The 16,967-nt window shown below is 33.8% G+C and overlaps 1 protein-coding gene across 2 annotated transcripts in view; it reads left to right on the top strand.

Moving 5' to 3' along the window:
• LOC111516582 (ATP-binding cassette sub-family C member 4) overlaps window positions 1-16,555 on the top strand; it is a 292,552-nt gene extending 275,997 nt beyond the window's left edge. For both annotated transcript variants that reach the window (XM_074178651.1, XM_074178652.1), the window contains 3 exons: window positions 7,895-8,140; window positions 8,225-8,385; window positions 15,977-16,555. In XM_074178651.1, coding sequence (XP_074034752.1) covers window positions 7,895-8,140; window positions 8,225-8,385; window positions 15,977-16,253 — 684 coding nt within the window. In that variant the 3' untranslated portion in view covers window positions 16,254-16,555. The remainder of the gene's footprint in view (window positions 1-7,894; window positions 8,141-8,224; window positions 8,386-15,976) is intronic.
• The last annotated feature ends 412 nt before the right edge of the window (window positions 16,556-16,967 follow it).

The raw sequence follows: 16,967 nt of genomic DNA, 5'->3' as shown, positions 1-16,967 counted from the left end.
GGCACGGGTGAATTCCAAGAAGAGTGGGAGGGTTCCACTACACCTAAACGAAGCACGTCATCTAGTTCTTCGTTCAATATATTCATCATATAGGGCAATAAAGGATATTGCCTAACTTCAAAAGGTTCAGAGTCGCCGTATCAATTTCTAAAATTAGTCGATCAGTACGAACAAGTTTATCTTTAGAACTGATTCCTTCGAAATCTTTCAATATTTCCGGTATTCTTGATTCTTGATCACTAAGTTGATTATATTTTCATTTATGAAGCCGCTAACATACTTATTTTACATAATATTATTTTGAACATGCCAAGAGATGTTTTTGAAATTCATTTCTAGCCACACGAATAGCGCTATCACTAATTTTATCCAGCGTCAAACCAAATTTTTGTATAATATACAAAAACTCCAAGAACAGAATGAGTTATTCTCGAATCGAGAAGAACAGTAAATGAATTTCCAAAAATATCTATTTTTAAGTAAGGTGTATTATCATTTGTTTGACTTTTAAGCAATGGTGTAATTTCCGGAAGTTGTGAATGAGGTTTATTTTTTAGGAAATTTTCAACAAATTTTAGCCAACTCTCCCAATCATTATTCTCAGAGATTGTAGATTTATTAATTCGTCTTCTTTTTTTTGTTTACGGCCTTAAAACTTGAAGACAGATGATAGCCATTTTCAAATGTCTTACTTAAACGTTTTTCGAACAACTACAAGTTTAAGTGGTTTCATTTTGTTTTCCACACTTGAAACAAAATTTTGTTTTTTTTGCTGTACAATATCGTAAAGAATGATTTATTTTATGACAATTCCAGCATACCTTTACATCGTTACCCGTTGAATGTGAACTTTTTAGTGAATTTTTATTAAATATATTCTTACTGAACCTAAACTCATTTTCTTTATTATTAGAGATAATATTAACTGAAATATCTGAGGTTGAATTCGATAGCTCAATACTGAGATAGACTAATTCTGTTTTTGGAGGACAGTGGTAATCATTAGGATACTGTTGACATTCGTCTATTTTTCTACACCATTCCAACAAATGTTCTATCGTTGTAATTGGAGTCACAACAACAGAAAAACGTTCATTGTCATGTGACAAAATACCTTTCCGAATATATTTCAATTTTGTTCTGTTATGAACTGGTTTCACTCTGACGTAAATATGAATAGGCTTTTTTTTACCCTGAGTCCTACCTCGTATATCATCTCAAATGCTATCGTCAAAGTCAAGAAGTAAGTTTTCAACAATGAAACTAAATATTCTCAGTCTTTTACCGAGCTTGCTATTGACTTGTACCAGATATATGCTTTATTCGTGAAAAGATCGGCAGCAGATGATAACAATTCGTCTTTAGAAACATTTCGAGCCATAGCTAGTTCATCGACTCTATTTAAAAATGAAAACAAAGAATTACTTTATCCGTTGAATTTTGTTATATTCCATTTATAAACGGAAATGGATTTCTGAATAGGGTTATTGACAACTAACGTTCTAGGAATCTCTAAAGTACTATTCATATCTACAACGGTTGCAACATTTGATAAAAGGTTTTCATTTACCATTGCACTATCATATCGCAGAGCTTCCAATTCGATTCAGGTAGCATAACTTTCGTTTTTGAAATCTTCAATAGAAACCTCGTCTTCGTTTTGGGGAATCACGATTCTCTGAACTCTATAACTAATATAAATAATCGGCGATTCAATTTTTTGAAAACCAGAATCTGTTTCTGGACCACTGAAATCATCAATCGTTGTTCTGAGCTGATCATCAGTTACCTATAATAATTTTTTCTATTTCATAAACATATTCAAGATCAGTCAAAATTATCTCCTTATCATCCATGCTACTATTAGCCAAATGTTCATTCAATATTTTTCTTTTTGTAGGCATATCTTTTTTGGTTATTATATTTTTCAAACGCAACTCATAATTAAGTTCTTCGGACAGAAGTTGGATTGTTTTCATATGTTTTATATTCATTCTCATTAGTTAGTGGTCTATGCTAGAAGACTGTCAATAGACAAATCTGAAGAAATGAACTTTAAACGTTCAAGCCAGTCTCGATATACCTACACAGTTTCTGATAGGCATCAGTCCATTCAACCTACTGTGTAGGTATATCGAGACTGGCTTGAAAGTTTAAAGTTATTTTCTTTAGATTTGTTATATTAAGTTTCGTTTCAACGAAGCAAAGGGAGTGAGGTTGTGTTCCTAATGAAAACTCTTTATTTTTAGTAAAAATGATAGAAATGCTTTGATAATGTTGAGTCTCAGAAATATTTGTACGCATGAAACACATTCATTTATTTCAACTAGAAAATAATAATCAATAAAATATGTTCAGGCCCCACGTTGGCGCCAAAAATGTATACCTTTTTTTGAGTATTCTCTGTGCCTACGGTTCCTCAGTATTTTTTTTTGAGAGCAAACGGGTCGTAAGTTGACAACTGAAAAATTAGAAGTTGAAATTATTTCTAGTTGAGGAAAGGGCGCCAATTAGTTTGAGCTCAACTAATAACAACTAATAAATCAATTATAATTAGAAATAGGTGAAGTATCAAGAAGAGAAAGAATATTGTTGAGACTTATAATATCTTCAAATAAACATTTTACATATATATAATCGAGAAAAAAAATTGTATCATGAGTGATTCGCGAAATATCCCCAATTATAGCAATATTTTTTTAATATTTATAAGTACACCACAGAGGAAATCAATAATAAGTAATTACCATAGAATTCGCATACGTATGTTCACTCTTCACACCATGAATATATATTTTAATATATATTTATTTTATAAATATACAGGGTGTCCCTGGACTTCCTCTTTTCCTCTCGAGAATGTATAGATGGGGTCAAAATATCACCAGTACTTCATATAACTTTTTTTCCTGAAAGTCTTCGTAACCAAGTTATGGGCCCTCGAAGTTACAAAATGAAAAATGTTTTTCTTTGATAACTTTTCAAGTGAATATTCAAAATCATCCAAATTTTGGTAATTGACTAAACAAATGAATCCCGTCGATGAGCTTTCATGCAGGAGTCAGTTGTTTTGCTACAAAGTCAGGAACGGACTACCCCCGATGGTCCACACCCCAAAACTTTGAAATGACAGATATTTTTCAATAGTTTTCAACAGAATAAGGTTACTTGGACAATTTTATGAATAAAAGTACTCGTGTGGAAAGTCGATCGGAGCAACGAGTCTTGATGAAAATGTAGTTCTACTCGACGACATCAAACCCGCTAGTCCACCATTATTTGAAATGAATAATTATCAAAGCAGAAATAATAATGATAACGTTAATTCAACAACATTTATAACAGGAATATTACAAAGTATGCTAAAATGAAGTCAACAAAAAGTACAGTACCTATATAGAAGTTTAAGTCACAATTGTGATAGCAGATATTTTTTCAAAAGAAATATCAAGTTCTGTAGATTCGTGGTGTTTTTAAACAAACAAGCTACTCTACTATGAAATATCGAATTCATTCCATATTTTGTATGTACATAATACGTGTGGAATAATCACGTTTCGTGTTGATCAGTTATCTGAATCTCATGAAACTCGACATTCGAATGTTTCAAATTCTTCTTCACAGCTAAACTGTTGAGGAGTTTCACTGATAATTATAATTTTATGGGAGAAATTCTTTAACACGAATCTAAATTTAGCTGAAAAACTCACATCGGAAAAAATATTTACTATACTAATTAAAAGCAAACGAATGAACTACAAAAACGGCTGTACATGATCAGGTGAAAAATATTCAGGGAATAATTATGTTCCATTTCTTTCACAGATGTTGAAAAAAAAAACCTTTTAGAAAGTTTTGATAAAAAATGAGAAACTGGAATGCGATTTTGTTTTGTTGAGTGGTGCGTTGTCATATGACTATCATTGTATTGTCAATATTCTATAGGATATTTTGAATTTTTTTGATATGGCCGAACAGTTTACATTCAATGAATATGCAGATATGCATGTATTTTATGGACGAGCATTTTGTAATGCTGCAGAAGCTCGTCGTCTGTATTCCGAGCATTTTCCCAATCGAACGGTACCGTCAAGAGAAACATTCGAGCGTGTCGATCGCAGCTTGAGGGAGACAGGTATGTAATAATTGATAATCAATTTGAGCACGTTGTTTTATTTCGATATTATTGTAGGTACAGTTTTGCCAAAACGAGGTGGTGAGGGCGCTCCTAGGACTGTACGTACCGTTGTATTGGAGGAAAATATTTTGGAAGCCGTCGCTGATGATCCTTCAATGAGCATCAGAAATCTATCAGAACAGTTTCATACATCCAAGTCCACTATTCATAGAATAATTAGGGAACAACTGCTCCACCCATTTCACATCCAGAAGGTACATGCCATGACACCTCAAGATTTTCCAGCACGACTGGAATATGCCAATTGGTTCATGGATAGGCAAAGAGAGGATATGACTTTTATTAATCGAGTTTTATTCACTGGTGAAGCAGGTTTCAGTAGAGATGGAGTTATCAACTCTCATAATCTCCATATATGGGCCGAAGAAAATCCCCATGGGATATTGCAAACCAAACACCAACGGAAATTCAACGTGAATGTTTGGGCTGGTATCATAGGAAACCATCTTATAGGACCATTCGTTCTACAGGACCGATTGAATGGAGAACGTTATTTGGAGTTCATTCAGAACGATTTGAATGGACTTTTGGAACATGTTCCATTGCAAACCCGAAGAGATATGTGGTTTATGCATGATGGCGCTCCTCCTCATTTTAGATTGATTTTAGATGGATTGGTAGAGGTGGGCCATATTCATGGCCATCGCGGTCTCCGGATTTAAATCCATTGGATTTCTTTCTGTGGGGGCATCTAAAAACCTTGTTTACGCTACACCTATTCACACAAGAGATGCATTGTTGAATAGAATAACATTACATTGTGAAGCCATACGAAACGACCCTGGAATGCTATTTCAAGTTCAGAGAGGGTGTCTTCGCAGACTAAGAAAATGTATAGAGAGAGAAGGTGGTCATATCGAGCAGTTTCTGTAGCGGATTTTTCATTTCTGTTTGCTCTTGAGGCTCTTGAGTTTCGTTAGTTAAACGTGTTTGCATTATAAAAATTCGTTATGAACATTTTACCTATCATTTCCATTTTCCTTAAAAACTAATATTTTCGGGAATAATGGTAGACATCTCAGGATAAATGTTGTTGAATTAACGTTATCATTATTAGTTCTGCTTTGATAATTATTCATTTCAAATAATGGTGGACGAGCGGGATTGATGTCGTCGAGTGAAACTACATTTTTATCAAGACTCGTTGCTCCGATCGACTTTCCAGACGAGTACTTTTATTCATAAAATTGTCCAAGTAACCTTAATTTGTTGAAAAATATTGAAAATTATCTGTCACTTCAAAGTTTTGGGGTGTGGACCATCGGGGGTAGTCCGTTCCTGACTTTGTAGCAAAACAACTGACTCCTGCATGAAAGCTCGTCGAAGAAATTCATTTGTTCAGTCAATTACCAAAATTTGGATGATTTTGAATATTCACTTGGAAAGTTATCAAAGAAAAACATTTTTCATTTTGTAACTTCGAGGGCCCGTTACTTGGTAACGAAGGATTTTAGAAAAAAAAGTTATATGAAGTACTGGTGATATTTTGACCCCATCTATACATTCCCGGGAGGAAAAGAGGAAGTCCAGGGACACCCTGTATATTTAATATATATTTATAATATATATTTGAATCATCTGAAAATGGAATTTTTAACAGGCGATGATCGACTGTATTGTCAAACATGCGCCAAACTAACTGACTGTTATAAGGAAACAAGTACATCTGAGGCACCAGTCAATCTAATAATAACACTGATGATTTTCAAACAAGACTCAACCTCTAACGGAAGCAAGAAACTCTTTGGAAGGTTCGAAATAGATGAACATTTCAACCTAGCAGACCACTGTTATAATATTCATGCAGTCATTGTTCACTGTGGTTCTGGCATTGAATTTGGTCATTATTACGCCTCGGTTAAAGAAGAAACGGACTGGTTTAAGTTTGACGATAGTCGTGTTACGAAGTGTTCTGGCGATGCATTGAATTTATTGGAGCCTCTGGAGACACCCTACATTTTGTTTTATGAGAGAGAGGACATTGTTAGATCAAGATCTTCAGATGATGTGGTGCTGCAGGTTTTTCCGGGTTTTCCTGCAGCTGAAAAAGCAAATGCGCCACTGGAATCAATGAAGTCGCCCCGGAGCGCCAATTAATTTTTATTGTTGTATTTATTTTATTTTTAAAATGATTAAATTTCACATATTTCAATGATAAATTATATATGATCTTTTGAGGTTTGAATCTCGAATCTCTTCGAAGAAAAGGAAAACAAATGTCACACTTTGGCAAAAATCATTTGCAAACCTGATAGTTGAAAAATTGAGGATTCATTCCATAAACCATGTCCTAGATATTGATATTGGTACTTCAACATGGTGGTCTCAATAAATATGATTACATGAATAATTTTTATCGGATCAATTCTCTATCCCAGTATTTTCCACGAATAATGTGCGAAATATAAGAACACAAAAAAAGGTATAAAAAAGAGTCCTGGAAGTGAAACGAGGATTCATATCAGATTGACTTGAGTGAAACAAGGAAAGCTCACTTTGGCGAGATTTAATGTTTAACTTTCAAAATTAATCTGTTGAGAGACTTTGCATTCAACAAAACTCGTTGTTTGAATGTTTTCTGAAATCCATAAAATATATATCAAATTCAACAATTTAACGAAAGGACGAAAGTCCTCTTATTAATTCTCGTGTTTCTCCAGCAGAAACAATATACAGTGTGGTCCAACGAAAACTTAACACCTCGAGTTTCCGGCGTATATGCATATGCAAATACGCCATGGCTTTGAATAAAAAAGGATATACCAGTGAACCTCAATAGTTCGAATTGAATCATTCCGAGGTTGGGGTGTGGTTGACTGAATTCTTTTATTATTCGTCAAATAACTCGAAGAGATAGAGACTTCTGTTATGTGAAAAGTGGAAATGTGTGGCATAGTGAATATTCCTATCCTCTTTTGTTGATTTAGCTTAATGTAAAATTTTATAGACATGAAAACATTTTAATAGTCTCTGTCTAATGGAGTTATTCTAAATACGACGTACACTTGGTGTCATACAGAATGTCCTACTTATTTGATCTTCTTTTAATTATATCTTCAAGTAATCAACTGTGATGAATTGAATTGTTACAAGCTGTCATTCACATTATACACAATATAGTAAATGAAAGAGGTTAAATTTCACTTACACGTAATATTTTCATCCTCACTGGTAAACACCTGTGAATGATATTCGATTCAATTCCAAAACGAATTTTATGTTCGTATAAAAGTATTTGTTTCTCGATACTGCTACGAGAATTCATTTTATGATGCATATATTTCATTTTCAATCAGCTTTTCTAGAATCTGTTTTATATTCTCTGATTGAATCTCTAACAGCTGCTCGAAGTGACATCAATTCTCATCTTTCAAAAATCATTTTCTGGTGATATAGTTGATATTTTTTGTCTAATGAATTTCAGTGGTTATTCTGCTGATGTACAGTGAAACAAAACACCGTTTACGGTTCCATGAACGAATCCGGTAAAAGTCTCACCAAATCGATTCAAAATTAAAAACTCATTTCGCTACAATTCGGTAAAAAATATTTCTGAATGAAATGAAATGAATATTAATTTTTTTATTTATTTGCTTGTTAATACCAAAAATTGCTCCTGACCAGTTCTGTTATCCAAACTCTTGACTTCAGAAATATCCAAATTATGAAACAGAAATATAATTATTCATTTTCCAGATTGGTATAGTAGGTCGAACCGGGGCTGGAAAGTCTTCACTTACTGCTGCTCTATTTCGACTGGCTCCTATTGAGGGATCAATTTTAATTGATGGTGTGGATACCAAAAGTATTGGGCTTACTGATCTGAGAAAGAGAATTTCCATAATCCCTCAAGAACCAGTACTGTTTTCTGCAACTCTGAGATATAACTTAGATCCGTTTGAAGAATATGAAGACGATCAACTATGGAAAGCTTTGGATGAAGTAAGAATTGATCATAAAGAACTATATACATTTCAACTTGAACTTTATGATATCAGCTGCAGTAATTGAACATTCTTCTTTTAGGTAAAGCTGAAAGACACAGTATCGTCTCTGGATTTTATGGTTGCTGAAGGAGGAAACAACTTTAGTTTGGGACAAAAACAGCTCATTTGTCTAGCGCGAGCCATTTTGAGAAATAACAAAATTCTTGTGTTGGATGAAGCCACTGCTAATGTAGATCAAAGGTATAAATATTTTGTGAGTTATTTCGAACAATTGAATATTATCAATATTCTGCAATTGATTTATCAATATAAAATTCAGTTTGATACTGAATATTACTATACTGGAAAATTTAATTTTATAATTCTAATGAAATATTTCAAATCGAATTTTCATGAATCTCAACTATCAATGAATAAGAAGAGAATTCCGAAAATTAATTTTTTTCAATACAATTCTCGTAAACTGAGGAACTAATGCACAAGGGAAGGATTAAAGCAAGTTTTGTGAATTTGTCACAATTTAGTTCGATATGCAACACTGGTTGATTGTTCAATATTATAATATGAAAGAAGTTATCCTGGGTATCAGTTCAAAATAGGAATGAGAAAAACATACAGAAATTTCCACTATAGACTCATAGGAATCCAGAAAGCAGGTTTATCATTCATTCGAATTCAGGTTAACCCATTAACGGCCAAGACATTAGAAATTTGTAATTCAGAAAAAATATTTATTGTGGCACGTTTAGAATACTCAAAAAAAGAACGATTCGTCATTAAAAAAAATATAAACTCACAGTATTGAAAAAAACAAGTGGGTGCGTAAGCGCACCTTTGGCCAAAAATGGTTAAAATAATCGAATGAAAAAAAATAGAGTAAGTGTCCTATTTCTTCATATGATAATTTTCGAAACAATCTGAGTGCACATGCACTTTGCATTTCCTACATAAATATATGGTGGTACTTTTACAAAATCAACATTTTTTTCTTGCACTGTTGGGTATGTCTAATTATCACATGTCCGAAATTATCAAATCTTATATCATCTGGTAGAACTGATTTAGATGGTCTTCCGTATAATGGGTTGGATTCGGCACCATTCGAGGTTTCATTGGTATTACTTGATTGTGATATTCTGGATTCATTCGCAATTCTATGAATTTTCCAACTATTCACAACCATACTGTCGATCATATTAGTGAACAATGGCCACCACCACTTTTTTCCTCTTTCCTAATTCGATAGTTAGCAATGCCATTGTCATGGAGGTCTACTCCTCCCATATATTTATTATACTGGTGTATAACATTTGGCTGGGGTATAAAAATCTCTTTATGTTCTTTTCGATTGTAGTGTTTTGCTTGAACAAGAGGGAGAACTTCATACGTATTGGTCATCACAGTTACAACAGAATTGTCATTCTATCGCATAACTAGAACTCCGAGGATGGGATCGAAAGCATAAGTGTAAAAACCTCTTTTATTTTTAACCATTTTTTTACTATCTTCAACGGGTCACTTAGCAGTGCGATTTTCCCTCACTGTTCCTGTTGTGAAAAATCTTCACTCACAAAAAGAATTCCGCCGGCACATAAACGACATCAATCGAATCATAATTTTGATAACACAACACAACAAAGTTTTTGTTTCGGGGTTGAAATTAGATGATTTTAATGTATTTCCACGTGTTAAAACCGAAAGTGACCATAAAAATTATATATTAGCTCTTGTTTTCCAGATATAGTATCATTATAATATATATATATATATATATATATATATATATATATATATATATATATATATATATATATATATATATATATATATATATATATATATATATATATATATATATATATTTCATCACCAACAGTTGGTACACATGTTTGTTTACATAACACCCCTCTCATCAGCTGTTCTTAAGTAGTAAACATAACCTATGTGAGTTTGTCAATTGTACGCACGTGGTTGCTATTGAAATTATCGTGTGAAGTTGATTTTTAATTTAATTTAAGTGCTGATCTGAAATGCCTCGAAAGTGTGTGAATTCTGTCGATAGCTTTTGCTATATATGTGGTGAAATAACATTTGAGGCTCAGAAACGTAATATGACACCTATCGTTAAGACAGCCTATGAACATTATTTTGGTGTGAAAGTTGGGGACCAAGATAAATCATGGGCTCCTCATATATGTTGTAATTCTTGTTCCGTCATATTGCGAGAGTGACTGAAAAATAAAAACCGGGCAATGGCTTTTGCAGTACCTATGGTTTGGCGTGAGCCTACCAATCATACAGCTCTTCGGCCCTGTACCACACTCAGACAATTTGCCAGTCCCTTCTCCACCCCAAAAATATGAAATTTTAGAGGAAGGTGATGAAGACTGTTTAGAAGGAGCAACCCATCCTTCTACATCCTATGACCCTGATTTTGAGGTAAGCGATAGGTCTAGTGATCCGCACAGAATTAGTCAAGCAGAGTTGAGTGACCTTATAAGAGATCTTCGCTTGTCTAAGGAAAAGGCTACCTGTTAGGGTCAAGGCTACAACAGTGGAATCTTCTAAAACATGATGTGAAAATATCTCAGTACAGACAGCGTCAAAAAGATTTGCTTCCTTTTTTTGAGAAAAAAAAAACCTCGTAGTTTGTTCTGATGTTAATGGTTTGATGGACTGCTTGAATTTGGATCACACTCCATCTGAATGGAGACTGTTTATAGACTCTTCAAAACTAAGCTTGAAAGCTGTACTTCTGCATAATGGAAATTAGCTACCCTCTATTCCTATAGGTCATGCAGTTCACATGAAGGAAACGTATATAAATTTGAAAACACTTCTCCAATCAATCAAATATGAACAACACAAGTGGCACATCTGTGGTGATCTGAAAGTCATTGCTATACTCCTAGGAATGCAATTAGGGTTCACCACGTACTGTTGTTTTTTGTGTCTGTGGGACAGTCGGGATAGAAAATCTCACTATAAGAAAATGAAGTGACCTACACGAGACCTAAACCCTAATGAGAAAAATGTAGTTTACGAGCCTCTTGTAGATCCTAAGGATGTTCTCCTTCTCCCATTACATATTAAGTTGGGACTAATGAAAAACTTTGTGAAGGCCATGGACCAAGAAGGACAAGCTTTTAAGTACTTGAGAGCAAAGTTTCCCAGGTTGAGTGATGCTAAAGTCAAGGAAGGCATCTTTATTGGGCCTCAAATCCGTGAAATCGTAAATGATCCTGCTTTCGACATGATTTTAACAGGAAATGAAAAAAGAGCCTGGGAAGCCTTTAAGGGGGTTGTACATGGGTTTTTAGGTAACAAAAGAGATGATAACTTCACAGCATTGGTTAAAGAGCTTCTTCAAGCTTACCACCAACTTGGATGCAACATGTCCTTAAAAATTCATTTTCTTCACTCTCATCTTAATTTCTTCCCACAAAACTGTGGAGCTGTGGGTGACGAACATGGAGAAAGATTCCATCAAGACATTGCCTTAATGGAACAGAGATATCAGGGCCGGTGGAATGAAGGAATGCTTGCAGACTACTGCTGGTCTGTGTGTAGGGATTCTCCAGAAGTGTTTTATAAAAGACAAGCTAAACGACAGCGATCTTACAATGAATCGGATGGACTTAATTGAAATTTGGTGGTACAAACTTCTTTTATTTGTCAAAACACTAAGAATAATGTTTTTTTTATTAATTTTGTACTTAAAATATTCTAAAAGAAACATAACAATATTGTTTTATGTACTTTCACTTTTCACGTATAGTATAACTACTCTTTAAGATTAAGTACTGTGTATCTCAAAAACCAGAGCTGATAAAAATGTTTCATTGTTATTTTCGTTTTTATCACCCCAAAATTAGTGGAAATTGACTAATTTAGTGTAGGAAACATTCAAAAAATATTTTTTGTTGTGTTGTGTAATCCAACTCTCCCTCTAATAAAGCACTCAACTCTTGCGTCGTTAGTGCCCTCGTCATTTTCCATTTCGAAAACGGACTACAAGAATAAATAATGATAATGAAATACCAAAATCTACGCTCGAGTTATGGTTCTTACCTCATTTTGACAATTTTTTATAAAAAATACAAGAAATCTTCCCTGCTGATACTGATTCGCACTGAAATAAACTCAATCAAGGCTAATCATCAACTGACCATCGTATCCTCATATTCCTAAACTTGTCAAAACTCGCATACTAGTGCATGAAAATGTTTACCATTATCGGCCAAAGGTGCGTATACGCAACCAACACAAATACATGCAAAAATGTACGACATCCGAAAATATTTACGTAAATGAGAATACACGTTATTATTGAGCATATATTTCATTACTGTCCAGCACAAAATGAATTTATCATTTTATATTCAGTATCGAAAAAAATTGATTTTATTAGAGAATTACCAGAACGGTCAATTTATAACATTTTCAAATTCATTTCAGAAATTGAAAAAATTATGTTTTAGATTGAATAAAAATATTTTTACATTTTCTAGATTATTAGTATGAATATTCATCAGAATAAACATAAATAATATTGATCCAAACCACAAAAAAAGTGTATAGAAAAGTTGCGTTGACGCACCTTTGGCGGTTAATGGGTTAACATAAAAAATTAGAGTAGAACGAATGACGTGGAATGAGACCCACAATATGATTTGCTCATTACGTTTGCTATTCTTGCGAGTCGTGCGGAAAACACTGCAATTTCATGGTCTTCTGGCGTCTTTCACACCACATCTTTCATTGCATCAAATCCAATAATCTGGATTCTTGCACTAGTTTCTACAGATTCATGTTGGATGTTATTCATATTTTTCCGAGCATTATTCAGACTATAGATTTCTTACTTCCTGCAATGGGTGGCCCTGTAATTTTTCGAAGCCGTCCCTGCTTTGTTGAAGCAGTTCTTTAGTTATCTCCTCAGACGGTTCCTTTATAAATGTTCCGCCGTGTATGTTCCCGGAAAGGTTTTCTCAATACTCCTTATGTTTGTTATAGACCCACTTCCTGATCTGGTTTCATACCAAAGCTTATGATACCCCTGGAGGTGATTCAGGGCCGTTTTACGAAATTGATGATCCATGCCTGGTGCACTTATTAGCTTTTTAGTTGCCGATGTTCGGGTGTTTTGCACCCAGTACAGAGTCAAGCTATTCTCATCCGTCACTTTCCCCAGTTATTCAAAGCATTCCCATATAGTTCTTACTTCCTGTAATCTAGTGACTCATATTAACATAAAACATGATGAGCTCTTTCTGTCCCTGTGTTGCATTCAGTGTAGTTGGGGCCTCCGTCATACAACTCGGTCATATAATTTTGCTCAGGTGTTCTCTTAATGGACAGTATCCAATGGGTAGCCCTGTAATTTTTCTAATCCGTCCCTGCTTTGTTGAAGCAGTTCTTTAGTTATCTCCTCAGACGGTTCCTTTATAAATGTTCCGCCGTGTATGTTCCCGGGAAGGTTTTCTCAATACTCCTTATGTTTGTTATAGACCCACTTCCTGATCTGGTTTCATACCAAAGCTTTTGATACCCCTGAAGGTTATTCGGGACCGTTTTACGAAATTGATGATCCATGCCTGGTGCACTTATTAGCTTTTTAGTTGCCGATGTTCGGGTGTTTTGCACCCAGTACAGAGTCAAGCTATTCTCATCCGTCACTTTCCCCAGTTATTCAAAGCATTCCCATATAGTTGTTGGGTTCATTGGTGCTTGAAGTGCAACAATGGTTGTCTGTGGAAATATCAATCCGTTTCAATCTGAAACATTAATGTGTGACCAAGTGAGTAACTAATATCCTAATTAATTCACGCACAGTAAATTTCAACTTCTATCTGCTGTTCAGTTTATCCGATCTCTTGAAACTGAGTAAATTTTCGTCTTCAGTAAAGCACATTTCCATCTCAAGTTAAGATATCAATTTTTTTCGGTTTATTCCGATTTATATTTCGAATTCAGGTATGTGATGTATTCAAATTATTTTTCCACTACATTCAGTAATGAAAAATCGTAATTGATACGTCCTTGATACGGTCTTGGAGGGGCTATCAGGTTGCAGTCTGCAATACTTGAAAAATTTAGTTGGGTCAATTACATAGTTTAACAATTCTGTATATACACTAATTCTGTATTGAGAAAGGTTTTTTATTTTTTTGATTTTGTTAGTCTATTCAAACTTCATTGGAATTGTTTTACATTATCAAATATCATCATTCTTAATCCCATTTCAGTAATTTTTCAATCATAATCGAATATAATTTTCATAGATCTGATGACAAACTACTTTCAAAATGGAAAATGAGTTCTACTTCTTCAACCTGTAGCCTCTGTTTTTCAGTAGTTGGTGAAAAACATAAATTCTTTCGAAATTGTAATCTGCAAAAATTTCTCAGTATTTTTTCCTTGATGAATGTATTCGAAATTTCTTGGAAGCGTGATAGCGACTCTGTCTACAATATTCATGAATTAATTTCAAATTAACATGCGATTATTTTTAATTATTCTGTTCTTACGAAATAATTCAGACCAAAGAACGGTCCATCAATAATTTCAGTATACCTACTTATATGGATGATGTAACTCCAGAAGACCTTGCTCAGTCGATTTCGTTATTTTTATAATAGAACAAAATTATCTAGTGGCAATTTTTACATCATTTCAACGAATGATATCAGTGTTCAGTTCTTCCTAATCAAGTTCAATCTATGGATCACTTGACTCTTTGGATTTTAGCTGTAGTTTCGTCTCAAAAAAATAATATAGGGCCCTATCGAATGACTGGACTCAATTCCTTAGTTTGCCACATATTTCATACAGGCTGTCTCCTTGTCGAAACCTTCTTGTGGAGGCATGTAATGACGATAAGTTTGAAAAAATGAATTGTTTCATCAAGATAAGACAGGTTGGGTTTTTCTCGGATATCTGGTAATAACAAAAAAATACTTTATATGAATTCAATAGAATGATGTATAAAAACGTCACAGAGTGTGATTTCTTGTACAAAAATGTGAACGAGGAATTCAATTCTTTCCGCAACCTTCGGAATTTAGACTTAACCCTGTTTTATAATATCTTCACCGCATATAATCTTGCGTTCAATGCATCGAAGTCAGTAGTAATGGTTTTCAGAACTGAATCAATACGTGATCAGGTGACACGAGGGTTTCAAATCAGTCCAGCAGGAACTAGGCGTTAACTTTTATAAGTGAAATTGCAAACCTAGGTTTGTGGGTCGATATTGACTAGAGTCACCATGCTCTCGGAATCTGATATTTACTTAAATAAAATCTGAGCTGTACGAATTGTTGGTGACCTCAATACTTTTCTATTGTAGTTGTGTATACGGTCCAGCACTTCTACAATTCTACTTCTACAAAAGATTCAGAAATCTTGCATACGTTTTTCTTATGGAATAAGAAAATTCTATCATATCAGTATGGAATTCAAAGAATCAGGTTGGCTGAAACCAGATGATATCCGCTCACTTCACTTTCTTACCTTGTCATTTCGTGCAAGCCTACATATCTCCTTGATAAACTTGTCATGTTCACAAACCCGAAAAGAGTGAGCAGAAGAAAAATAGTATTTTGATTATTCCTGAACACTCAAGTGTATTGTTTTAGAGATAATTCCCATACTCATCACCTAAATTTCATTCATTCATTCATGAGTGAATAATAAAGTAACCAACTCGATTTCATCACTTTATCTTATATGTTACCTTTTTCATAAAATATTCACAATAATAATATACTTTCTTGTTAACCTAATATCAGATGGGGATGAGTGACTGCATTCTTTTTTCTTTTCTCAGAACCGATTCTTTCATACAAGAAACGATAAGAAAAAAGTTCAAGGATTGTACTGTTCTTACCATCGCTCACAGATTGAACACCATTATGGATTCTGATAAAGTTATTGTCATGAGCTTCGGTCAAATGATGGAATTCGATCATCCTCATGTACTTCTTCAAATACCAAATGGGCACTTTCATAAAATGTTGCTTGAAACTGGTCCCTCTGTAACATCGAGACTCAAGCAAATAGCAGAAGAAGCATATGCAAATAAGCAAGTTGATATTACTAAGTGAAATATAGTTGATTTGGAAGGGTTATATATTTAGGAGTGATTAATTTTTGGGAAAGAAAGTTTTTGGCTTTCTACTACTCCATCTGATACAAAAATATGGATGATCTACATGATCTACACATCCATGTATAGAGTTACTTATTTTCAAATTGATTACTTCCTTCCTTTCTTTGGAAGATTCTCTCATCCATTTTTTTGTATCAGATGGAGTAGTAGAAAGCCAAAAACTTTCTTTCCCATGAAATATAGTTATTTTTAATATTTATAGCTATTGATGTGTATAATATATCAAATTTGGCATCATTATTGTTGTTTTTTTTCATGTTTTAAATGAAGTTGAAGTTTTCATGAAATAATATATTGGAACGTCAGCATAATGATGAGATCATATTATAACAATTTTTTGCAATATTTCTGCTATTGAATAGATTTTTTTGATCGTAAATAGTGATGGAACTCAAATCAACATATTGTCAATTCCCAGACATGAACATCGTTCTCTATACTTTGTTGTTCATCATATTCTCATAATTTCAATTTCATCATAAATCACCCAAGATGCATTATTCATATTCAACGAAAGTCATTTTTTGTGGAGGAAAAAATCAGTTTTTTATCGACCTTTTCTTGGGTAATGAAGAAAACTTTGGATAGTGGCGAAATGGCAACAAACTGATATCGGAGAGTACCTTGTATTACATCGACTATTTCAGTT

Source organism: Leptinotarsa decemlineata, unplaced genomic scaffold (genome assembly GCF_025532065.1).
Source record: "Leptinotarsa decemlineata unplaced genomic scaffold, Ldec_3_MD MMD2_tig00004204_RagTag_RagTag, whole genome shotgun sequence".
Taxonomy (NCBI): Eukaryota; Metazoa; Arthropoda; class Insecta; order Coleoptera; family Chrysomelidae; genus Leptinotarsa; species Leptinotarsa decemlineata.
Note: the sequence above shows the minus strand (reverse complement) of the source record. Positions and strands in the feature narration are given on the sequence as shown.